At 47.8% G+C, this 25841-nt stretch overlaps 1 protein-coding gene across 1 annotated transcript in view; it reads right to left on the bottom strand.

The window, feature by feature from the left end:
• The window catches only part of SYNPO2L (synaptopodin 2 like), a 52794-nt gene extending 27492 nt beyond the window's left edge, over positions 1-25302 (bottom strand). The window contains exon 1 of the mRNA XM_019556329.1: positions 24984-25302. Coding sequence (XP_019411874.1) covers positions 24984-25088 — 105 coding nt within the window. The 5' untranslated portion in view covers positions 25089-25302. The remainder of the gene's footprint in view (positions 1-24983) is intronic.
• Between the last annotated feature and the right edge of the window lie 539 nt (positions 25303-25841).

Below are 25841 nucleotides of genomic sequence, written 5' to 3' on the forward strand. Positions count from 1 at the left end.
TCTGGAACCAACTTCCAAGAGAAGTGGTGCTGGCTCCTACCCTGGGGGTCTTTAAGAGGAGGCTAGATGTACACCTTGCTGGGGTCGTTTGAACCCAGTACTCTTTTCTGCCATGACAGGGGGTTGGACTAGATGATCTACTCCGGTCCCTTCCAACCCTAGAAACTATGAAACTATGAGGGGGAGCAGTGAGAAGTCCCAGAGAGAAAGGGCAGCAAGAAGCCTCACAGAGAGGATGTAGCAGAGCTGCAGGTAGAACCAGAATAAGACAGGGTGGTGGAAAGCCCAGGGAAGACAAGGGGAGGGCCAAGCTACAACAACGAAGCAAGATATTGCACTTCGTATCCCGTTTACCAAAAAGTGAGCCCAAGGCACCCCCAAAGTCTCCTTTTATTCCATTGCCTCTGGTAGAGGTTCCCTTTGAGAGGGTGGTGGTGGACATCGTAGGGCTACTTCCCCGAATTAGCACTGGAAACCAGTACATACAAGTTTTCCTGGATTATGCGACCCGGTACCTGGAAGCTGTGCCAATGGGGACAGTGTCCCCCCATTGGCTCACGAACATTTGAAAACAAAGAGCAAAGACAGGCCTAAGCAGTACTCTACCAAGGCGGCCTGGTGTGGGGGGGATTACCTGTAGCAGGGGAACTCCCACAAATCCCACATGGTGCAACCTTGGGGAAAAGGCGAGTAGGAAGCGCCTGAAAACCTCTGCCTCCTAAGTTACCGGGTGACCAAAGAAAGGCCAAGAGACACCCAGGACCAAGGCGATGCCCCAAAATGTGAGGACCCACCCGGGGAGTGAGGGTTTTAATGAGGGAAGGTGTGTAGCAGGACACTAAGGTGTCTGCTACTCTCAAAGCAGAGGCACAGGTGTGGGTTGCTAGGGCAACTGCTGGGGAGTCAGCTGACAGGAAGGGGAAGAGCCTGGCATATATAAACTCCAAGGGTGAGGCCAGCAGGGCAGTTCTCTGCTGGCAGCCCAGGGTGAAGGAGCTCTGCTGGAGCAAGCGGAGTGGAGAAGCCTGATGGCACAAGCAGCTCCTGTTTGCCGTTATGGGGTGGAGGATTCCCTCATAGGGATTAAAGGATGGTTAGCCAGATGGCTTAGATTTTATGTTATACCCCAGGGGCTTGAGTTTTTTGTTTGTAGTTTTATAACACCGGAGGACCAGGTGAGGCTATTAGGGGTTGGAGGAGGCCTTGTAGGGGATCCCTGGTGATGTGGGGACCTCGGCACCAGAGAGGGTGCAGCAATTTGTGGTCCACTGGCCCCAGCCCCAGAACAAGGGGGCAGCGAGAAGCCCCAGAGGGAGGGGGCAGCGAGAAGTCCCAGAGAGAGGGGGCGGCAAGAAGCCTCACAGAGAGGGTGCAGCAGAGCGCCAGGTAGGCACAGAACAAGACAGGGCGGTGGAAAGCCCAGGGAAGACAAGGGGAGGGCCAAGCTACAACAAGGTCCAGATCAAACCACATCAGTATCATCTGCAAGGCTTGGGCTGCGGTGTAGGGGAGAAAAAGGAGCTGCAGATAGCACCCCCTGGCACCAGGGCAAATAAAATGGGCAGCTTCCTGCTAATTAACATCCATTAATTAATTAAGATCAAGGCATGGCAGGCGAGAAGGCAGGCAGTTGGCCCATAACAGGAGGGCACAGTCACAGATAGAAAGACTCTAGTAGAGGTACTCTTGTCACAGTATCTTATGCTCATTTTTATATCGCTACTGAATTTGACCTAAAAGCTGCCTTCCCTCTGCATGTGCCCAGCAATGTGAAAGGTCTTCCATTTGGCCTTAGTGGTCTTTCTTACTGACACTTATGTAACTCCAAAGGACCTTCTCCAATGCTATACCAGCTACTGGGCAAGGAGAGACTATCAGATCAGTATCCAATGTCAGCTATAACATCAGAGGGCCCAGTGGCACTAGGACATGTATCCCAGCTCAGAGAAGGAATGAGTTCTGTAGTGTCCTCTCTATGCCATCTGGCCAGGCAGGGAGCAAACCTTACCTTGTAGACTTCTCAGCATGCCTAGATCTGGAGAGTGGGGTCAAGGCTTAGATCTCTGGGCAGACTCTGCCCTGTGCCATCAGGATTATCTCTTATTGCCCAGGCATTAATGTGCAGGGCAGGGCAAACCAGGGCAGGCCAGGGCAATAGGAGATCCCATGCACCTGTGGTATGGGGAACCCCCCCAGTGACCACAGGCAGGGCAAGACACATTTCCCTACATACACTGGTGTCATTGCTCTTCAGCCTGACTTACCAAGGCTGGCAGTAGCTCCATCCCTTTGGAAACCGGATTGAGTTGAACATAACATCCCAGTACCCCCAGAGGAACCCCAGAAAAGGGGGAGGTCATGTGAGGAGATTTCATCCCTGTCAGAATTCCCATAAAAGGCAGTGGCTGGGGACCTGAGGAGGAGTTTCCCTTGACAGTGACAGCCTGTACCCAGAATCAAGCCATTTGCATCTCTGGGTTGAGCATTCCCAGGGCTCCAGGCTGCCTGGAGAGGGCAGAGGAGTAGTCCTCCCTGGGCTGACCCAAGAGCAGAGCAAAGAGATGCAGGGAGAACTGTTTGTGCTCTGAGTTGTTTGTGTGCTTGCTGGCTCTTTATCTTTCTGCAGCTCCTGAGACTCATCCCTGAGCTTTGCCTGTGCAAGCTTAAAATAGGGATTGGCTCATCTCAGCTGCCACATCCAACAGTTCAAAAGCCAACACCCCTCATCATCAAGCCTCTTTATCCCCTTCCTCAGCTCACATCTTTAATTTTCCCAGAGCCTGATGAAGGGCATTTGAGCCCAGAAGCTTGCAGAAAAAGAATTTTTTTTGTTGCAATTGCCTAGTTGGTCTACTAGAAGGTATCATTTCTGAACCAAGAGTTCTAGATTTTTGTATTTCTTTTTGTCTCGGACCAACACGGCTACCAAATACATCCCTGAAACATGGAAGATGCTGAATTTTAGCCAATTTTGGATTTTAAACTTCATTGCAGAACAACAAGAAAGATATTTAAACCTCCCTGCTTGCCATCTGACACCTCCAGAGAAAGAATCCTACCTGATCTACACAACAAAGAACAACTCAGAACAACTCACAGAGACACTCTCATGGACCCAGAGGGACAGATTTTCTATCTCCAGGTCCCTCTGTGCAAAAATTAAGTTTGTTTCCTACTTATGGGAACTTCTTACCATCTTTAATTTTCCCAGAGCCTGATGAAGGGCATTTGGGCCTAAAAGCTTGCAGAAAAAGAATTATTTTTTTGCAATTTCCTAGTTGGTCTAATAGCAGGTATCATTTCTTAACCAAGGGTTCTAGATTTTTTCATTTATTTTTGTCTCAGACCAACACAGCTACCAAATACATCCTCAGCTCACAGTAACTCACTGGAGAGAGTGGGTTCTCCTGTTCTTATCAGTGCCCTTGTTCTGTGTCTTTCACCCACTGATGCCTCAATGTACATCTTCACTGACTGCCTTTCTAGCATTCATACCAGCCTCTGGCTTCTTTACTATTCATTGCATCCAGGAAGAGCACACACCAACTGCAGATGCTTCCTCAGCCTGACAAAGAGTTTTTAAACCTGAAAGCTTGTTAAGAAATTTTGTTTTCAGCTATTTAAGTTGGTCTAATAAAAGGTATCAGATTCACCCAAAGAACCTTGTCTTCCTTATCCTATGGCCCCTCTTGTATACAGAGATAGAAAATGAAAGGTCATGTGCCCACCAGCCAAGACACCACATCAGTCAATGATGGGGGAGTCCACTACTACCCCAAGGGCCTTCCCAGCAAAGCCACTCATTATTTCATGACAAAGGGCTCCATGCTCAGCACTGGATGAAAGGTCTCGCATTATAAGAAAGAGAATGAGAGAGAGCACCACAAGGTTAGACAATGGCTTACAGTACACAATGCCAGAGAAATCAAAGGGGTCACCCTGTTTCTTCATGTCAGGTTGTGCCAGCTAGATGTGGGGATGTGGTGGAGATGGAACCAATAAACTCTTGTCTATCTCCCTGAATGGTCCCTCCCTGCATTACAGGATCACAGGGATGACCACGCTGGATGCACATGAGTCGATTTTAGTGCATTCCACACTCCCAGCTCAACCAGGTTCAGAGGTGGGGAAGTGAAAATGAACAGAGAAGGCTGTAAGGAACCTAATCCAAAGCAGACTCAGCTGTGATTGGGAGGGATTTTCACTCAGACACTAGCACTGAATAGCCTGGAAGACTTTGGCCTGGCCAGCACACAAGCTTGCCCCGGAATAACTGAAGGTGTGAGCTAAACTCAGTGTAGCAATCTCAGAGCCAGCGTGTGAGTACATAGACCAGCCCTTTCTCTACTGGCCAGAGGGCTCCAGCTTTTCCCTATCATTCTCTTTCCCTGGAAAAAAAAAGCCAATTTTCAACCCAGGAAGAGAAATGCTTAAAATTAGGATGAAAGACTCCCAGATTCAACTCTATATGTGTTTAGAAATCCCCTTTTTGGAGCAGAGATAGGAACAGGGTATTCAGAGACCAGCTTTAACGACTGCAGCCTACCTGGATTCCACTGAGATTGCTGAGAGAACAGAGCAAGGGGGCTGAAGGCAGATATTTTGGGGAGAGGAAGAAAATGCATGTCACACAGTAAGGAGGGAGACTAATTCCACAACCCCACCATCCTGGCACATTGGGCCAGTGACATCTCAGATGATCTGCCTCTGCATGGAACTTGTCAGCTTTTATGTGGCCCTGCTACAACACTGTGAAGACCTTTAAAGCCACATGTTGGCTTAAATGTCTCACTCAGTGTGAGGGTAGTAATGCTTTAACTGCATTGTGCCAGCATGCTGCCCAGCATGAAGGTCAGTCTGCCACTAGGGCTAAAGGACTTGCTCTGCTTGTCAGAGTCATACACCCTGCTGATTATCCAAGGAACTGTAACACCATTAACTGGGGAAAGAGCCTGATGCTGCACTAGAAAGAAGGTTGTGGGAGAGCAGCTCTTAGGTGAGATGGGAAATGATAGGGGAACTAAAATTTTAAGAGAAATCTTATCTGTGTTGTATACTATCCTTTGGAAGGATCAGGACTGGGAGCCTCTTCCACTTTTAGAAGCAGCCTTGGTGGGCTGTGAGCAATGGAGAGTTTGGATGCATCTGTACTGAAGCCACTTGCAGCTTGTACAAATACACCTGAGCTTTTCCCAGCTAGCTTGCTGAGGTACTGTGAGCAGTGTAGCCACAGCAGCACAGAACTCAAGAAGGGCCAACCAACTGCATCTTTACTCAGGTTTGGGGGGGGGGGGGTGAGCTAAGGAAAATGTTTCATGTTCCAAGCCAAATCTATTCCAAATCCATGAGTCATTCAAGACCCATATGTGTCCCTACTACCAGCAAACATCCTCCACCCTCACCTGGGGCTTCAGATGTTTCCAAATCATTTGGCAGGCATCCTACATGCAAGCCCAGGCCCAGAGGCTTGAGGTTTGGATACCCCTGAGTTTCGCTTGCACTCAGCTGTATGGCCACAGAAGCAAGCTAGGGCAGAGTCTCCTATTTCCACAAAGTGGGCGTAAAGCCAAGAACTTCCCACTGGAAGAGAAAGGGGGAGGCTAACTATACATTACCTCTGCAGGTACTACCCTGTGCCAGAAAAGCGGTTATCCCCAGCGACTAGGAAAACTGCCTTAGTGGTCATAGTGTTTCCTCTGCCAGGTCCCCAGGTATCAGACAAATTAGTTACCTATAGCTGAGGTAACCAGTTTAAAGCTAGCTTCGGCGTGGCGACATCATCATCTAGGGCACAGCAAGCTTACATATGCACAGCAAGCTTACTATGCAAAGCCCGCCAAAAGTGCCATGCTGCTCTGGATGGGCTGCTTCCTAAAGTGGAAACAATGTACGTCTACACAGTGCTTTGTTCCAGTGTCATTCCAGGGCATGAATGACAGTGGCAAGGCTGCATGAACACTGCTACACTACTTCCAGCCTGTGCAGAGACATGCAGTAACCTGAGGGTGTCACTTCCTGTCACAATATGCAGATGTGGTGAGTGACGTGGCTAAGTTTGCAAGGGGAGCTGTGGCCGAGCAAGGAATTAAACCCACTTCGGAGCCATTGACCAGCTACCAAACTGTCTTTCCTCAAAAGCTGGGCTTTCCATTTCATGTCTGCATAGTTCTGCTCAGATTTTTCCATCAACTCTCCCTCCAAATCCTTTACTGTCTGAGCTGCTGTTCTCTGTTCCTTCTGTCCAAAACTGACTTCCCTGACAGACCCCAATGTATACATCCTTTTTAACATTTATTTCATTATCCTTTCTGTTCCTCTAATTTATCTTATGGGATCAGAGGGAGGAAGAAGGAAAAGCAGGTGGAGAAGAAAAGACTGGCTAGGGCAGCAAGTGAAGAAGAAAGGAAGAGAAAAAGTATTGAGAGAAAGGGAAGACAGGGCGGGGAGGGGTGTCAGTCAAATTTTCCTTTTACAGTGCCAGGGAGACAAAAGGACAAAGTGATTATGGATGTGATTATGGATGTGTCTAGAGGGATTTCAGCCTGACTATTGGGAACAGAATGCAAGGGGAATCAGATGTGGACTGGCAGCATCTGTCCTTCAGGGTAGACTATATTTAGGTAGTGGTATGTGGGGGGTGATCACAAGCTGGGCTGCTAATAATAGAGGCATCCTGATAACTCAGTAGCTTCACATCTTGCCTAATCACAACCAAATCTTTGCAAAGACTTTCCTCTGCTCCTGCTGTTGAACACAACTTCCCCTAGGAAAGCAACTGTGGTGTGAGTAGTCAAAAGAGGTTTGCAGGGCCCGTAAGGAACAGGCTAGTGCAGTAATTCTCAGTCTTTCTAGACTCAGGGCTCCCTTGGAAAATGCCAGCTCTCAGCTTTCACTTAATTGCTGAATACGGAAAAATAATAGAGCAATTCTTCTGTTGTAAAGAACTTAGATCACAACACATCAGAATAGTTTTGACATTGTGGATTCCTATTGGAAACCTTTGGGTTTACCTTGTGACCCATGTGCAGGTGTTTGCATACCTAACAGTGCTAATATTGCATGGCACCCCATGACAGTCTTAAATGGCACTCATAGGTGGGATTTGATTTGGGGGTTTAGGAATAGTCCCCCAAACCCCACAAATCCCTCCAGTGCTACCAGTAATTAAGGTGTAGCAGGAAATATGGGTAGGCTCAGATCTTTCCTGTGAGTCCAGCGTTTGGTCTCCAGGTCTAGGCTTGTATATCTCAAATTACACTGGTGCTCAAGACCTCCTTAACAGCCATCATGGCAGCTGGTGCAGGATTTCTGTAACAATCTGGGGAGTCCAGAAGTTATCCCCAACCAAGAGGGGAGGCCCATGGAGTGACTTACAGCATGTGCTTGTGGAAAACATCAGATTCATACTCCTCAAAGAAACAAACCCAACTCCAGCAGGAAAAAAAGGGGAAGCATCCCACGCTGTTTCTCAGATTCCTCATGTCCCATTCACACCATTTTGGTCATTGGAATGAATGATTTCAAGGGAAATGTTCTTCATCAGCAAGAGTATGACTCAGGTTTTGAAAGTATTAGGACCAAGACTCAGAAGATCTGGGCTCGGTTCCTAGCTTGGCCAGAGATTTTCTACGTGACCATGGACAAGTTACTCAAATCCTGATCCAAAACTCACTGAAAGCAACAGAAGAGGAATCTTTCAACGGATTTTGGGTCAGACTTAATATTTCTGCTTCTCTGCTGCTCCCTCTCTGAAAGCTCTCCCTCTGAAAGCTGAATGCAGTGATGAACCTTTTTCTGTTTGTCTAAGTAGGACTTCCGAGAGGGTTATCTGCATAGGTATGTTTATTTATACCACTCTAGCTTTACCTATATAATACCCTTCCCAAAAACTCCTATTTGGTGTTGTGGTGGGCTCGCTGCTTTTGCCTGGCAAGCCTGGCTTGGAGAAGGACACTTCAGACTGGTGGAACATTTCCACCAATCAGGTAACTGCTGGCAGGGGCTTGCCCTACCCCTGCTCAAAGCAGGGGGTGTAGGGGGGATGCCAGGAGCCCCTTGACCTGATTGAAGACTGTGTTTTGCAGGTCTGGCAGACTTCAGGGGCAGGGCCTCCGGTGTAAATAAAAGCCGAGCGTGTACAGCATGCTGGGCAGATGTGGTGAGGGACTCAAGAAGAGCAGAGCCAAGAAAAGCTGGGGAGCTCTCCCCCAGCAGGCAATAGGCCCAAGGCTCCTGAAGCCACCACTGGAGAGCAGCCTTGGGAGCGGTGCAAGACTGCTCAGGATGTTGATGGTGCACAGAGATGGTGCAAGGACACCTAGCCCTAGGAGTGGTATGAAACCGCTTGGGCCCATCACGGTGCGCAGTTTGGTGCGCGGAGCCCAGGCTTTGGAAGCCGCAAGCAGTGGCTTGAACCTGCAACTCCGGCAGGGCCAGCAGGCCACATGGTGTGTGGGGCAGCGCATGGGGCAAGGGCCTTGGGGGCTGCAGTGAGGCAGCTGAGGCCCCATCTCTCGGCAAACGGCCAGGTCTCACGGTGCGCAGGGCAATGCATGGGCCTGAGCTTTGGGAGCCAGGGAGCAGCAGAGGCTGCTTGGATTAGCCACCCGGCATGAGGACGGACAGACAGAGCCTGAAGGGCCCGGCCTGTGCTAAAAGAGTCCTCGGTGCTGAAGCCAGAGCATGGGGAAATAGTGCTGCAACGTGAGGCTCAGAAGCCATCAGCGGTGGTGCTGCAGCTGAGAGGAGCTGAGTCCTTGGTGCCCAGAGTGGGGCACAGGTTGGGGAGGAACCCAACAGTGTGGGAGAGGCCTGGAGAGGAGCTCCAGCAGTGGAGACCCCATCAAGCTGTGCCCTGACTACTGCCACCTGAGGGACTGTGAGTCATTGGGCCCTTGGGTCCCACAGGGGAAAGACATTTGGGGTGGGAAAATGCAGAGTAGGGGCTGGGTGAGCAGCCCCCCACCTAGTCAAGGCCCTAAGAGAAGGGGCTCTGGTGCTTCCTGGACACCCCCCAAGGGACCCCATTGGAAGGAGGACTCTCTTGTCATGGGTCGGGAACTATATTAAGGAATAGATGTTATTGAGATTGTTCATGTTTGCGCCTTATGTTTTGTAATTGAAATGTTGTATTGTGATGTTGTATTGTGTTGATGCTGCTGAAATTGTTTTATTGTGATGGGTAAATAGTGTTATCATAAGATAGAGTAATTTTTGAAAAGCACCCTATTGGTTTCTTGGAATGCTAGGTCCCCTAACTGGATAGGGGTCCATTTGATGTCTATCTTTCTGCATTAAAGAAAGGGGGAACTGTTCCTCTGTAAGGGTAAAATCACATTTCCACTCTTATACTTTGCATGACCCTTTAATTGAGTACAGGTTCCCCACTGTGGGGTGGGGAAGCTGTGGGGGTTTTTGTGGATATATTTTCTCTGGGGGTTATGGCTGGGAGTGATTTTCCCACAGTGTTATTTAGGGTTTGACCTTGGTTATTGGTTAATGTTCACTGTGTAAATATATGTATATGAGATTTAGTTTTATGTTTATGTATATTATAACTCAATAAATTGTATATAGCTAAGAACTTTGGGCTTGGGCTAACTCTGTAGAGGAAAGAGGGATCTGCTTGAAATTCTGGCATGCCTCTCACAGCACCCCCTCCTGCCTACCCATCCCATCCGATTGAGAATAGCGCACACCCTTGGGTGTACCCGAGTTACAGTGTGAAAGGGCATCACAGGGTCATTGGACCAATTAAGTAAAGTGGGTTTTGTCCCTGTATGACGGGACGACTGCTTCCAAGCTGGACCTAATTAGGAGAGTCAGATGGGAGCTGGGCCTAATAAGAAAAGGAAGCTGGGAGTTCTTTGGGGGAGTTTATAGGAGTTTCTGGAAGAAGGCTGAAGAATACCTGGTTGGTGAGGTGTCCATTTACTGACCTGCCGGGGTCTGAGAAAGCTGTGGATCAGGGTGACAGTGGAGTTTTGTTGTTGAGATGCCTGAGTTAGCTAACAAACAGTGGATGGAGGAGAGTGGTGGCCTGTCCACTAATGAAGAAAGAATTCAGGGGTAGATAATTCTTGGGAAGGGTGTTCTGACTGGGAAAAGCTAGAAAGCACTTCAGCGGGAAAGGCTGGGGTGGCTGTTGGACAAATTAAACTGAAGGGGGACCCTAAAGACGAGCGGAAGAAAATGCTGGACCAGGTGCATCTGTGAGGTACTCCTATGAACCATGGGCACCACAAAGCATGGCAGGTGGGAGTGGCACTAGGTCTGAGAGACCATATAGTGTGCTCACTACAGAGAGAAAATAGAGATGGTGCCATGTAGCACAGGCTTGCAAAGAGACAGTTGGAGGCAAAAAACCCTTCTTTCAGAAGCTGCTTTTTGAGTTAGCTGTTGTTGCTTGGGATGGTGTTTGAAGACAAAAGGAAGCCACGGGGACAGTGAGAAGAAAGCTACATTAGTTAGAGTCCACAGCGGGAGCTACAGTAGCATTACTGGAGCAGCAAAACTATATAGATAGAGCTAAAGTGGTAAATGTCCCAGCATAGGCAGGTTTCAAGGACATGCTGCTACTAACTTTCTAATCTTATTTAACTTTTGGATTTAGAAAAAAATGATCACTGTAGTTTCACTGACTAAGCCAAGTGAGGGGAATGGAGTGGGGGAGGAAGAAGAGGAGGAGAAGAAAAAGTAAGTAGAGAGGATTAAAGAGGATAGATTGTGAAAAAATAACAGAGGCAAGGATTTTTTGGAATGATATCTTTTATTGGACCAACTGTATAGTAGGGATAAAGTTAGACAAGCTTTTGAATGCAAAGCATTCTTCTTCAGGTCTGAGGAGGAAGCAATATATATATATATATTTAAGAACAGTATGTAGAGCTGTGAAATTTGAGGGGAATGTTTTGGTACTTTAGGCAATTAGGACAGTAAATACCTGGAACTCTAACATACGGACCTACTTTTGACACTCAATCCCCATGTCTTACACCATCTTGCACCAGTGTAAGTGAGAAGAGAATCAGGCATAGTGTTCTGACACTCTGTTTAAAACAGAACTTGGCAGATACAAACAATACTGCGAAGAATGCCAGGCTGACACTGCCAAACACCAAACCTTCTCTGAAAAAATCTTAGTTCAGTTTTGAAAGCAGGAACCAAATCTGTACCCAGAGCTGACTACAGAGGCCAGAGGGGAGGCTATGAAAATAAAGGCCTTCTATATCCTGCCTGGGGAGAGATGAGAAGTGAGTGAAATACAGCACTCCCTGCCAAGCAATAATGCCACAGGCACTAGAATAGCTACTGAAGCATTTAGTAAGCATCTGACCCTAAACAGAATGAAATAGCAAGATATCAGGTTTTTTATATGAAGCAAGGAATCAGTAGAGGGAACAGATGCAAATGTTAGTAAGTGGAAAGCCCTACATCCATGTCTAGCTTCTGCAAAGCAAATCATTGATTAATTAGAAGAAAACTGAGCTTGGATTAAGTGGATCAAATTAATAGACAAATCCTGCTCTCAACATTAAGACTGAGCCCAAAGAAGACTGTTGCTCAGAGATGCAGTACTAGCCCAGGGCAAGTGCCTTTTTATATAGAGAAGGACTGAACCACTGGAGAAAGAGGAAAGAAGGGACCCTAAATGCAGAACAAGATGGGACAGGAAAAGCACAAGTAACATGGATATAATCAGTACAGAATGTCATGGCAGGAGGAGAAAGAAAGTTCAACATAGTGGCCATCATAGGGGACATTCTGATGTCTGCTACTCTGTCCTCTGTCTTGAAGAGAAAAATGGAGGACATAAAGGTGTCAAGTTTCATATCAACAGAGGACAACTAGACTGTCCTCTGTGATGGCCACCCTACTTCCAAGTGTGTGGGGAACCATGGTGCCAAACCTGCACCAAGAATGTGAAGGATGGGGGAATCTAATGGGTTTGATAGCAACATAATATAGAAACTTCCCTCAGGCTGTGATTCTCCATTGTGCTTGTAGCAGGGCACTGTGGCATGCCTGAGGGGCAGCTTCCAGGTGGTGTAGGGGCTGATTGGGCTCACCTGACCAGCAGAGACCCAGGCTGGGGCTAGATAAGTCCAGTGCCTGAGCCCATCAGGTAGTCTAGCCCTGAGAGCCTGAGGAGAGGAGTTCTCTGCAGCATGGCAGAAGTACTGCTGAAGTGCCCAAGAAGGTAGGGGAAGCAGAATGACTCTGAAGGCCTGGGAGCCAGAGAATACTATCCAGGGCAGAAAACAAAGGGTTTATGCAGGCAAGGAGCCTTTGTTTTATGTTGGTATTATAGTTTGAGTTACAAGCCTTGAGCCCTGCTGGAGATATACTCAAGGCTTACAGAGAATTCCCCAGCCAGGGAAGGGGCTGAGCAAGGGAACAGAGCCCACCAGCCCAAAGGAGGAGCTGAACAAGGATACAGAGGGGCCCCCAGCCCAGAGAAGGGGCTGGGTGAAGTATAGAGGGCAAGGGAATAGAGCCCACCAGCCCAGAGAAGGATGCTAAGTGGAATACAGAGGGTTCCCCAGTCCAGAAAAAGGACTGAGCCAAGGAGCCTAACAGAGGACCTGCCAGCTAGAGAAAGTCGGAGCCAGGGATTAGAGGGCCTACAGTCTCTGAGGGACTGTGTTAGGGGCTAGGGGTCAGAGGACCCAGAAAAAGAGGGCTGAGAGAAGCTAACAACTGAGGTAATAACACCCACGAAATTTGAGGTGTGGTATAGGTGAGGAAGGGAACTATATAATTTGTCTTAAGGCTATAGGTGCCTTGCAGGGGCACTGCCATGCTGAGAGGGCCTATTTGGCATAAGGGCTGGACTGAGACTAGGGTCTGGGAGGGACCCACTGACGATCTGATTGGATTTAGGCTCTCTCTAAGGTCTGCAGACAGCCTCCCTTACTTAATCTCAGTAACAACAAGGCATGGTAGGTGAGCAATTAAGGGAGGGCAACATTAGAGACAGAGCCAGGCAGGAGGCACACAGCCACCAAGGGGTATCATAACTACCTCCTGTGGCTTGAACCTGCTACCATGCTACATCCAGTTTTATGCCAGTACAGCAGCTTTGACACTGCTAGTCACATTGGTATAAAACTGGAATCTGGGTGAGGAGAATGAGACCCACGTCAATTTGTGACAGTTGACTTTTTAGTGACCTTTGTGGAAAATGTTTAGTCTGAGCCCAGTTCATCTGGATAGATGTCCAGGGGATGCTATAGATGTCACTTATGAATCTTTTTGCTGACATGAGAGGGGGCCAAAGATGGAACATTAATAAAGGCTAAATTAATCTCTGGGAGATGCTTCTGCATGTGGAGTGATAGGACATTGTAAAGGAGTTTGCACTGTCACATGCCATGCATAGTCTGAGGATAAACTGATAACCTCCAGAGTCTCCATAACTGTCAGTATGTTACCTTTCAGCAGTACTTAATTAATACAAAATGTTAAAAATAGCATGGGTAGGTGGGGTGCAGGGAAAGGCAGCACAGTACCCATGGTGGATTGTATATACCACATGCAATGCAGCCCTGCAAAGGTAACCAAGCAAGCCCAGGGACCCACAAAATGCCTCCACTCCCCAAGAATGCATGGGAAACTACTTGCTTTTTATGCTTTAAGAACAGTGACTGATGCAGTTCTGGCTGAAGCATGGCCCCTGATTTCAGAGAACACCAGGAACAAGGATGAAAAGAAAGACAACCCTTCTGAAATGCCAGCAAGCACTTGTCAAAGGTCTGTTCTCAAGTCTAAGAAATCCAGTTGGGCAGTATAATTAAGGCACAACACCACTGTCTAGCCAAGAAGAGTGATTTGGCTAAGATGATGTCTGTCAACTCTTGACTCCCAGGTACCTATTTACAGCTCGATTAATTTAGGGCAGCCTTCAGCACAAATCCCAAGCAAGGCTCAAATCCCCTCTCTGAATCCATGCAAGTTGTTTCACTGCCCTCCTATCATGCCCTGCTGAGTGCCAGTATTATATATTAAATGGGCAAATGCAGGCTTAAAATATAAATCCTTGTAAACCACAATCCATTTCTGAGATGATACCTGCTGCTGATCTCAGGGCGTTACCACAACACGCTTGGTTTGAAACACAATGAGGACTAAAAAGAGCAAAAAACCTGTCACTAAACACATCGGCAGAATCTGAGGATATAATCCGAGGAGATGAGTATTTGAATGCTAAAATGAGCTTTCAAGTATAGAGTCTTCAGGTGTTTGCCACAATGCTATGAAAATACAGAGTTCTATTAGTCTTAATACAGCCCTGAAATACAGATTCTCTGTTGAGAAGGGACATTAGTGAGTCCTGTGCACATCTGTGTGTGGTGGGGAAGAGCCATCTGCACCTTTTTTACTTGTGGTGGATGACAGAGCAGAGGCAATTTCCAGCTGCAGTGTTCTAAGTAGATTCTGGTGGAGACCTTCAGGTGACTTGTGACATTTTGGTACCCATCTTTCTGATACAAGTGCCTGGGGGAATCAGCTCAGTCTTGGAGGAATCCCCACTGCAATTACAGTAGCCATCCATTAGAGGGACTTCTGAAAAACCATTCTGAGACTTATGGAAAAGCATTCCTCCTGATGATGATTGAATAGGTTAGGAACAGATGTTGTATTTGTCCCTGAATAGGTTGTGCCTGTGTTTGTCATAGAAAAATGTATCTGGGATTGGTGCATGTGGCAGGGCACTTGATGTGCCTGCCACTTCAAGAAGTCAGGCAGCCTGCTGAGCCACTGGTAGGTGGGGATCAGAGCTAATTGTGGTGTCAGCTGATCCAGGTGAGGCTAGGGAGTCACCTGTTTGGAAGAGGGCTGGGTGTAGACAGGATATAAGCTCGGACCCTGAAGTTAGCTAGCAGTAACATTGTGGGAGCTAGTGAAGGAATATCATCCAGCAAGAAGGCTGCAGCTCCTGAGTACCAGCAAGGAGAAACATCTGAAGACTTGGGTAGGAACTAAGGCGGGGTGGGCAAAATACGGCCCACAGGCTGGATCAGGCCCGTGAGGCCATTCTGTCTGGCCCACAAGGCCCCTAAAAATGTTTGCAAATTAATATTTCTCTGTGTTTGGTTCCTGTTAAAAATGACAGGAACCAAGGGCAGTAGGACCCAGGGGGAAGCCCGATGGGCTCCTGCAACAGCAGGGCCCACCTGGCCCCACCTCCCCAGCCAGAAGCTCCAGCAGGGGCTTCTGTCCTGGGACCAAGTGGCTGCCCCGGTGCGGAAGCCTCGGGGGCGGGGAAGGAAGGGCCCATCGCTGGGAAGGAGCTGGTGCGGAGGACGGGGAAAAGTGACCCCTCACCTACCCTGTGGCCGGCGCTCCCTGTTGCAGCCACTTGCAGCCTGCACAGGGCTGTCCTGAGCAGGCACAGGCAGCCCCACGTGGGCTGTGAGCAGCTGCAGTGTCAGGCGCTGGGCACAGGGCGGGTGAGGGGCCACTTTTCCCCTGCACTCTGGCACCAGCTTCTAACCCACCCTCGCTGCCAGCCTGGGCCCTGCACTGGCTCCGGGCTCACTGTTCGGGGCTGCGCCACAGTGGCAGCATCCGGGGGTCACATTGGACAGTGTTTGTTGCCTGTACAGCAGGGCTGGGGGGACACTGGGAGTGAGCAGGTACACAGGGCCTACACCAGTTTCCCGGGGCCAGCACTGGCAGAGCCCAGAGCAGGGTAGCAGAAGTACAGGGCCCCGGCCAGCAGGGGCTCTATGAAGCCAGGCCAGCTCCCTGCTGGTGCAGCCCAGCCCAACTCCACAGATCCCTGCCAGCCTGTGCCCTGCTTTGGGCCCTACTGGTGCTGGCCCTGAGACATTGGTCGCAAGATGGTTACCAGGGAGCAGGGCATCCATCAAGGGGCAGGGCCCTTGTGGCCCTTGACAGCTTGCCAAAACTGGGTAAGCAGCCCTCTGCCCAAAATTATTGCCCACCCCTGAACTAAGGGGATGGAGGAAGTTCCTAGGGACCCAGTGTGGGGTCCACAGCCCTGAGAAGGGGGCTGAGTCCCTGGGGCCTGTTGAGAGGCTGGATAAGCCCAGAGAGAGAAGGGTTAAGTGCACAGGAGCCTACTGAGAGGTCAGGCAAGCCCTGGGAGAGGGGCTGAGAGTTGGTGGGCCTATTGAGGGGCTAGATGAGCCCTGAGAGAGGGGCTAGGTGTTTAAGAGACCCAGTGGAGGGTCTGGATGAACCTAGTAAGCAGGTCAGAGTACGTGGGCTTATTGAGGGGTCCAGATGAACCAAGAGAAGGTGGAGCTATGTAGAAAGACCTATGGAGGGCTCAGGGCAAGCGCAGAGTGAAGAAACGATCTCTGGAGGCACCAAGGAGGGTGGACCCACAGAGATGAGAGGGCTGACAGCCAGAGGACTGATCCGGGGAATCTCAAGTAGCCTGTGTGGGACCAGGGCCCAGAAGGGGCCAAAGGATGAAATGCACCATGGCACAGACTGCTAGAACCAGGACAGCCTGGAGTTCTCAACTGGCCTGAGGTGAGGCCAGGGCCTAAGAGAGGCAAAAGATCCTTGTGTGGCCACAGCTGAGAGGAAGGGGTCAATGGGGCATGCATCCCGTGATGATGATGGCAAAGCTGTCTGAGGAGGAAGGGTCAAAAAAAGGGGTCCAAGAGTGAGCTGGGGGCCAGAGATGGAGGACTCAGATGCAAGGTGGAGCCAGAGCCAGGGGCCTCAGGAGGGGTGTAGGACATTTAGGGAGCAGCCCAAGGAAGAAAAAGTAAGATCAGGAAGGCCTGAAGACTGGTCCTGGTAAGACCCTGAAACCACACCCAATGGAACTGGTTAACATAGTCGACTGTCTGTGGCAGGGCAGCCTCCATGCATGGGTCACTCCAGGGAAAGGTGAGGATGAGGCACTGGAAAGTCTTGGCTCCCACTGTCTTGTGGGTTACCCCATGGAAGGGGAAAGCTAGGAGAGCACACCCTGACAGAAAAGCACTTGGCAGGGAAGACCATGTGGACTGCAAGGGACCAGGGAAGACCTTGGGGACCACGTGGGTCCAGTGGCCCAGCGATAGAGCATGACTTGGACCAAAGGGATCCAGTAGCCCAGCAAGGGGCTGGGGAATAGAGTGTAGGACCAGATGGGTCCAGGACCTGGATAGCGAGGCCCAGAGAGGGGCCAAAGGCATATAGTGAGGCCTAGTGAGCACAGTGGGACCAGAAGGGTCCAGCAGCCCTGCGAGGTCCAGGAATAGAGCGCAGGCCTGGATGGGCCTAAGGGTCTGGAGAGTGCCTGGGAAAGCAGAGAACTGAAAGTATCCAGGACAAGAGACCAAAAGGATCTGGCTGCCTGGAGAGGGGCCAGGAGAGAGTCGAGGGGGTCTGGCATCCCAGGAAAGAGCTGTGCGTAGAGACTGAGGGGTCTGAGGGCCCAGAGTAGGGCTGAGAGAGGTTGAGGGATCAGAAGACCCAGAGAGGGGCTAGATAAGCAATTGATAGAACATCTGTAAGGATGCCATCTGCAAAGCATAGGGCATGGTGTAGGGGAGGTACAGAGCCATGCAATTGGCTCATAAGGTCAGGACCACAATCCGGGTGGTCACTGTAATAAGATCAGGGCAGCCTCCCGCACTCTGTATATCAACTAACATCAAGGCATAGCATGAGAGAGCTGGTTATACTGCCCACAGAGCACAGTGTTTCAAAACATTTGTTTTTGGGTACCCAGTGACAGTGTGTAGATACATTGCCCTTCTAATCTGGATTTAGCGGGCAGCTGAATGCAGTACTGTTTTTCTGCCACTGATTGAATGATGCCATCCTGGGATAAATGTACTTTGCAATATTCTGGGATAAACTGTTACTACATCTTATCTGGAAAACTTTATTAGGATTTTTCCTGGGACAACAGACATGGGCATCTGAATAACTGCACTTTGTCCTGGGATAAAGCGGTTTAGCCCTGGATAAATGTGACATCTACTTGCAGCTCGGGCATAAAGGACAGTCTCACTACAACAACCCAAACCTCAGGTGGTTCCTAAACCTCCGGCAAAACCAGAAAAGGAGCAGGTAGCATGGATCCCACAGGAAGAAATACTGGGATCAGGTAGGAAGTCTGTGAAAGAGCCCAGAAGTTAAATTAGTTTTGAGCACTGATTGTGAGGAGCTAATTGACCTGTTTAGTCTAGCAAACTACAGTCGTATCACTCCTCAGCCCTGGGGAGGAGTGAACAACAGGGAAAGGGAAGAGAGATTTAAGCAATGTTGGCAGAAGAGCAGTGTTGGCATAAGTACAAATAGGAATGAAGTGGCCATGGATAAAGTCGGACTGGAAATTAGAAAGAAGTTTCTTGCCATCACAGAACTGAGGTCCTTGAACCGCCTCACAGAGGGAATAGTAAGAGAAAGCCTAACTGCTTTTAAGACAGTGTTTGATTAATTTGGGAAAAGGATTATAGGCCATAGTGCCTGAGACAGCGGGGAAAGTAGGACTAGAAGGAGTACCTGCAGTTCTCTGTACTCGCAGGCAACCATTTATCTAAGGAAACTCCAAAATCACCCCTTCAAACACTCAAGCACAAGCATTTCAGGAAATCGGGAATATCTGGAACACTTTCCAACCTGTCATAAACAGAAGGGAGGTGAAGAAACTGCCAATGCCTTGCCACTGCGAAGACAAGGAAGTCATTGGTTAGATGCTCAGAGGATCCTAGGAGAAAGACCATGCTGTGCTACAGAAGAAAAGACCTAGGAAAAGGAGGATCTAGGAGGATCCTAGGAAAAAGACCATGCTGTGCACTGTGTATGGCAGTGCAAGGGGGGGTATGGGTATATTTGTATGATGGGGTGTGCATGTGGGATTTGCCCTATGAACACACACGCACACACACACATGCTGTGCCAGCGCAGCCCCTGGTTCCATGATGTAGCTGGGAGCCACGTGGTGCTGGAGCAAGGGGTGGGGTGGGGTTGGGCTCCTGCCTCCTGTTGCTGATTCCCCCTAGGTCCTACTGCCCCAGTCTCCTGTCATCTTTAATAGGCAGCCAGGAGCAGATAAATATTTTCTGAATTTTTTAGGGGTCCTGTGGGCCGGATAAAATGGCCTAGTGGGTCAGATCTGGCCTATAGGCCATATTTTGCCCACCCCTGATTTAAGCAAAGTAATGGGGGACTAGAATGATCTTCTAAGCAAAGTAGTGGTGGGGGCAAAGAACCTGAATTGCTTCAAGACTGAACTCTATATAATTTTGGAAGGGATAGTATGGCAGATTAGTTAATTTCGGTTCAGCCATCAGCATGAGATATGTGGAATCATATATTTCCCAAGGTGGAGTACAAAGATACTTCTTTGCAAAGTGGTAGATGCCTGTCAGTCCCATATTTCAGGGCTTTTGCTGATCATCTGTAGGAGCCTGGAAGCACTTTCCGCCCCCTTCTACATTAGTGCTACTGTCTTTGTTTTTTCCTTCTTTCTTTAAAGCATTGGACATAGGTCACAACTAAGGCTATTTTTAACAGGTGTCCTGGTGGTCCTGTTGGTGCTCAAAAAGCTCAGATGTTCCTGGCTAGAGGTTCTTGTTCTTTCATTCTGGGTAATTCTGATAACCAAAGTGGGGTTCAGGAAGACATTTTCCCCTTGGTCAGATTAGCAAGGACTATGTGTATGTGTCTGGAAGGGGGGTTTGTCTTCTTCTGTAGCGCAGTATGGTCCTTTTCCGTGTGTGCGCGCGTGCGTGTTCATAGGGCAAATCCTGCATCCACGCCCCCCCTCACACTGCCATACACATGGATCCCCACACCCCCTCACGCACCCCAGCCACTCTCCCTCCTACATAATACCCAACAAATCCCATACCCACCAACACCCCACATATCGACACGCATACCCACATGCTCCCTTACTCCACACCCCCACACCTATCCATCCCCCACAGACACACCCACACCCTTCCCCACGCTCGACATACCTATACCCGCCACAATATACAAGAGTAAGACTTCATTTTAAGCTATTATATACAATCACTTCTATGCGCACTACAGAAACACGTCAACCAGGCCAAAAATATTTGTTGAAATCAAATTAATGAATGTTTTAGGTGCTTGCTTTTTAGAATATAATTTGGTATTTTTCTGGTTCTAAGATGGGAAAACCACTTGCTGAAAGGAGTACTTCTGGGGGCAAGGTGAGGGACTTCTGGTGGCCAGGGGGTGGGACTTAAAGCCCCAAGACGGCAACCAGGGGCGGAATATCTTTCAAGGGATGGAGCTACTAACACGGCCCTCGACAGCTTGCCAAAACTTGGTGAGTGGTCCTCTGCCCACAATAATTGTTCACCCCTGGCTTAGAAGATCATTCCAATAGTTAAAATCTTCTTTTAGGGACTGGGCTTGATGCAGTCCCTATCAGGCCTGTGATTGTGTGTAGGACGCATCCAAAAGAAATTGCTGAGCAGGTGTATAAATACACTAAATCAATATTTGGTTTTGTAATTGGTCCTGAAGAACAAAACCCACACAAAAGGCATGGCATACCTGCTTTCTGAGGTCACATCTGTGTAACCATGTTGCCTTCTCATTGCTCTGGTTTGAGATAGTATGCCCATATGAATGCACTTTCCTTGTCCTTCTTAATTCTATCCTGGTTATGCCCAGGGAACTGTGGGCCAGCCCCTCATCTGATGCACCACTGATTTGCACAAGCTGAGGATTTGAATTTCTGTTTATAGGTTCCATTCTCCCCCAGCCCTGAAAGTCCTAGTTACCAGCATCCTTCCGGATACGGACTGTCCTAGGAGTCTTCTCCAAACCCACCTGAAAATTCTGCAGCACTGTCTTCACCAGGCTGCCTGTCCATCTCACAGCACTCTGATGCCCAAAGCCCCTCTGTGACAACATGCACCATGTGAACTTTCTGTTAATACACTGGCTCCAGCTGTTCCTTGGAAAGTTCCACCATCACTGCTTCCTGTATGCCTTCCCAGCGGTACCCACAGCACCTGTTGAAGTGCTGAAAGGCCATAAAACATGTTCAGCAGCACTCTGAAAGCTGTTCGGAGCAGCTTGGTTCTGTCTACTGGGCACCCACATAAGCATTCAGCCCGCAAAGGCCAGGACTTCTGACCTCTTCTTGCCGTCCTGTCAGCAACACCGTTTGTAAAGCAGCATTTTCCAGTTGGTATCATAAACACCTGTAAGAGCAGCTGCAGATGAGAAGGAGCCTGTCCACTTTCTACTAAAAGGAAGAGAAAAAACAGGAGCTGTTCCCAGACTCCAGTGGGAAAAGAATGCCCAGGGGAGAAAAGGTGAAGCAGAAGTGCAACAACCAGGGCCTGTGCCCTACTAGCAGTTTTAGAAGTGGCAGCAGGGCCGGGATGGCTGTGGCAGCTGTGGTGGTTGGGTCAGCAGTGGCAGTAGCTATTGTTCTTGCACCCCCTCTAAGTGGGCAGCCAAGGCTAGTGTCTTAGTCACCCACCACTCAACATGATACTGTGAAACAGCTAGGTAGTTTGCTTGAGGAACCAACAAGTATGCTTGGAGGAGAGGAGGAGCAGTGATATAGCAAAGAAACACAGCCTGCGAAGATGGAGTTAAGATGAAAAGCAGGAGAGAGTATAGCTGCCTTTTAAAATAAGAATGTAAGAAAGCACTTGTTGCAATAAAGAGAATAATACTTAAACTCTGTCTTAATATTACCGCTGCACAAGGATGTGACATAGAACATAGGACATGGAGGGACCTCCTGGGACACTTGGTGCCTCTTTTGGGCACCAAGTCACATTATCTCATTAATAAACTTACTAAATTCAATCTTAAAACTAGTTAGGTGCTTTTATTATATAAAATAATAAAAAGCATAGTGCCAGCTAGTAGGTATGCCATTTAACCATGCTGTATAATCCAAGAACAAAGAGCTGCTGCTCAAGGACTATTAGGTACTGGCTACAAGAAAATGCTATTTATGCAATGCTTAATTATTCTGTGGAACTCACTGCTGCATGATATTATTGAGAAAAATACTGCAACTAAATAAGGGTTTAGTCAGACAAGTAAAGGAGTAGATGTTCATAAATAGCTGTTTATAATTAGGGTAAAATTACCAGAGTTATCAATCCTCATACTTCAGAGAGTGAGGCAATCACCAGCAGAGTTGAGACAGTCCCCCCACAGAACTGCATTAGAAAATTAGCTACACTATGGAAGTTTTACATTTTGTGAAGCAAACCAACATTAGCCACTGTGAGCAACAGGGTATGAAACTGGATTGTCTATTAATTTAATCTGGTATGGCAACTCTTCTGCCCCTATGTAACAACCATGTATTTATCATAGTTGGCTCGCTTCCACTTATTAGGCTTTGATTAGTCTCTGGCCTGGTTGAGTGTTTGACATGGTTTTACATGGAAAACAGAAGCAAACTTCAGGGCTATGTATTCTTCCTTGTAGCTCTTGTGATTACTTTCCTAGTTACAATTGTAGAGTTCAAATCTCCTGTGATCATAGCACTAGACTTTTTTAGGCAGCGCTTTTTCTGTGCAAGCTTTTCTTACAGCATAGTCATGGCCATAAAACCTACAGAATCCTTTATAGTTCTGTTTTATCCTTCCCCATCCCATCCATACGGTTTCTACTCCACTGGCTTGACCCAGAACTCCAATAGTATTTCTGTTATGGTAATGTAATGTTTCCCTGGTGTCATGTTGGCACCACTCTCTCACTCTGAGAGCTGCTTTCTTTGGCAGCTCTGAACCTACCGATAGCTCCTTCCCACCTATCTAATCTGTCTTGCTGTATTTGTATCTTCACTCATCACTGTTTTATCTGACTGCTGTACTATCTAAACTGTAACCTGCTGCACAGGCTGGATCTCAATGACAGCTCCTTTTCTGACCATCCTGGATGGGCCTGGTAACATAAATATCTCTTTCCTGAGTACTTTTCAAAGCTCTGTTTTCAGTGATTGAGGTAGAGAGGACTAAGAGTTATCCAACCTCATTTCTAGATTCCAGGCTCTAACGAAGCCATAAGGGAAACATGCAATATTGCCCTGTGGCAAGTGTTTTTTGGCACAATTCACAGGCAAGTTGTAACAGTAACAGGACCTTTTTCTGACTCTGGCTTCTAAAATGACAGTAAAGCAGTGGTAGAGCATTCTTGTTTTCCAGTCGGTATTTAGGCTTAATGCTAATCCTATTGATGGCAATAACCAAGGCCCCCTTGACTTTAGCTCTCTGAAACTTCTCTAGAGCAAGAGCAAGAACCAGGACTAAAGCTCGGTTCTTGTAACATGACAATGCAGACCATAACCACTAGACCACCAGTCAGCTCCTGGGGGTGTCTTCTCTCTTAAGCATTTAGATCATCAGAAGTATGATCTTGTTGAGGTCCCAGCATACAGAACCTGGGATCTACTGCATGCTATACAAACAATACTGCCTCTACTGTAATATAAACATCAAATAAATATTAATTGTAAAATTAAATTTTGAACAATAATCTCCTTAGGTCAGATTTAATTTCAGGTGATAGTGTAAAAGGAATAAATCTTGCAGGTAGTATACTTTGCAGATCAGTTCTCAAGGGCATTTATACAAATAACATTTTTACACTAAGCAAATATATCTGAAGTATCCATACACTGTGTGGATAATGAAAAACTATTAGCATTGCAGTAGTTGCAGAGCTTACAGTATTCAATTCAGAATGATCATTAATTCCAGATCATATTCTATTCAAAGTGCTATTAATCTCTGGGTAGTATTTGGTTCAATCCCAGGTATAATTCATGTGTGGCTAACATTTGTTGCCCATTTCTAAGCAGAAACTATAGGGGTATAAAGTTATGCAGAATGGTGCCTCTTCCCTCTGCAGTCCCACTTCCTGCTGCTGGGAAAACTGGCAGCAGACTATGCAGTTTATGGGGCACTGAAAATTGCATCCTACACAGAACCACTGGTTCCAGATAGCTGGGTCTGAGGTTGTTGACACTTGAATCCGTATTGCTTGTGAAAAAGTTCTATTGGTCTCTCTCTGCACTGGACACTTGCATTTGTGAACCCAAGCCATTTGGCTAAGCATCTTACAGACAATCACTCCTTGGCCTTACCAGTGACACAGAATATGCCATTCTCCAATATTTTGCCATGGGGACAAGCTTTCTAAGGGAGACACAAAGAGCTGTTCTTAGCACCTTCCCATCCCTACTGCTGGGTGTACTCTGCTGTGTCAAGTCTAAGGTAGCAGATGTGTAGTAAAAGAAAGCAGAGGGATTTCTTTCTAACCACCAGTTTTCAATATTCTCCAGTAATAACTTTGAACAGAGGAAAGAAAAAAACAGAACAGCCGTAAGGCAGAAGGAATGCAACTCAAGGTTTTCCTTTATTCCTGTTTTATTTTCCCTACAATCCAAACATCCTCTCGTGACTGGAAACTAAAGCAATGCCTACTGCTTACAACAACTGAGACATTCAACTTAATTATACAGCCTTTGCCAATACTAAAGACTTTCAGTAATTTGTACCTATTGTGAAAACTGGTGTTTTTCAATTCAATAGACTAGTGCAGCTAAACAGCTTCAAAACTCTTTCACTCCTTTTAATTATTTCATAATATGTTGCTGCCTGTTTTTATACAAATAAGGAAGCCTGAGTAATATGAACCCTCACTCCCAGCCTGTCACCACTGTTATATCTTTGCTGGCAAGACGAGAGAGGTGTGTAATTTACAAGTATTTGGATTATCAAGGTTCTGATGCAGAGCAGTAATTTACACAGATTAGAGAGCATACATCTTTGTCTACCACTTTTCTGTCTATTTTCATCTCAATACCATGCATTTCAGAACCCTCATCCCACCCAGGGCACTGTCAGACCATCTCACGTATGCTCTTCTTTCAGATTCCCTAAATTAGTAGAAGGTTCCTGACAGCAGAAGATGCCTGACCCTCCAGGGATATCTGGAATCAACTGAATAATATTGCTGTGGACGGTTAACACCTGCAGTCCTACCTTTGACACCTGAAGGGGTCTTTTCTGCTCAGAGCCCCCCTGTAGGCGGAAGCCCCAGGGGGCCCCTCCAGACAGAGTGACAAACACTTCTTCTTCAGCTCCCATGACTTCAGCTCCTTTCTGGTTCCTTTCCTTCTCTGGTAAATTCTTCACCTCTTCCAAAAACCCCCCAAAGATTAAGGAATGGCAGCTCTAACTTCCATCTTCACAAATGGCATCTACCTCCTCTTGAGTCCAGCCCTCTCCTCACTTTCCCCCTCACATTCAAAGGCATGAGAAGACAGTTCAGACTGGTAAGCCCAGCCTTCCCTGCTCTGTTGGACTCTCAGCTGCTGTTCTGCCTATGATTAGGCATTTGATTCCACTTTTGGTAAGGGGCCAGAGTTGTCCTACACATGTGTCATGTCAATCTAACCCTTTCTGCCCCCCTGCATATACACCATGGGTCTCTCACTGACTTGTGGCTGAAAATAGCTCATAGCCTGTCTCTCTCTGGAGCTTTGTCTCACACTCTGAAAGCTGGAGGGCTTCCACTTAAGCATTTCAATAAATGTGATATTTCTCCCTCCCACTCTCATATAACTCCTGGGGTTACCCAGCACTCAGAATTCATTAAAATGGCAGCTGCAGGCAGAGAGATGACACTAGTGAAAACTCCCTCACAACTGGCTCAGCTACAGAGCCAGGCTTTGGGAATCTTAATGTGATGAGCTTTGGAGAAACAAATGTTGTCTTCATGCCAGGCAACCTGGCTGGATCTCCTCTTACCTCCCATCTCCCATTTTGGAGAGAGGAGTGAAGGAGGGGGTACTCACCAGTCCCCCTCCTGTAGGGCAGGGCCCCCCAAATCCCGGGCAG

This window comes from Crocodylus porosus, unplaced genomic scaffold (genome assembly GCF_001723895.1).
Source record: "Crocodylus porosus isolate Cpor-Errol unplaced genomic scaffold, CroPor_comp1, whole genome shotgun sequence".
Lineage (NCBI taxonomy): Eukaryota > Metazoa > Chordata > Crocodylia > Crocodylidae > Crocodylus > Crocodylus porosus.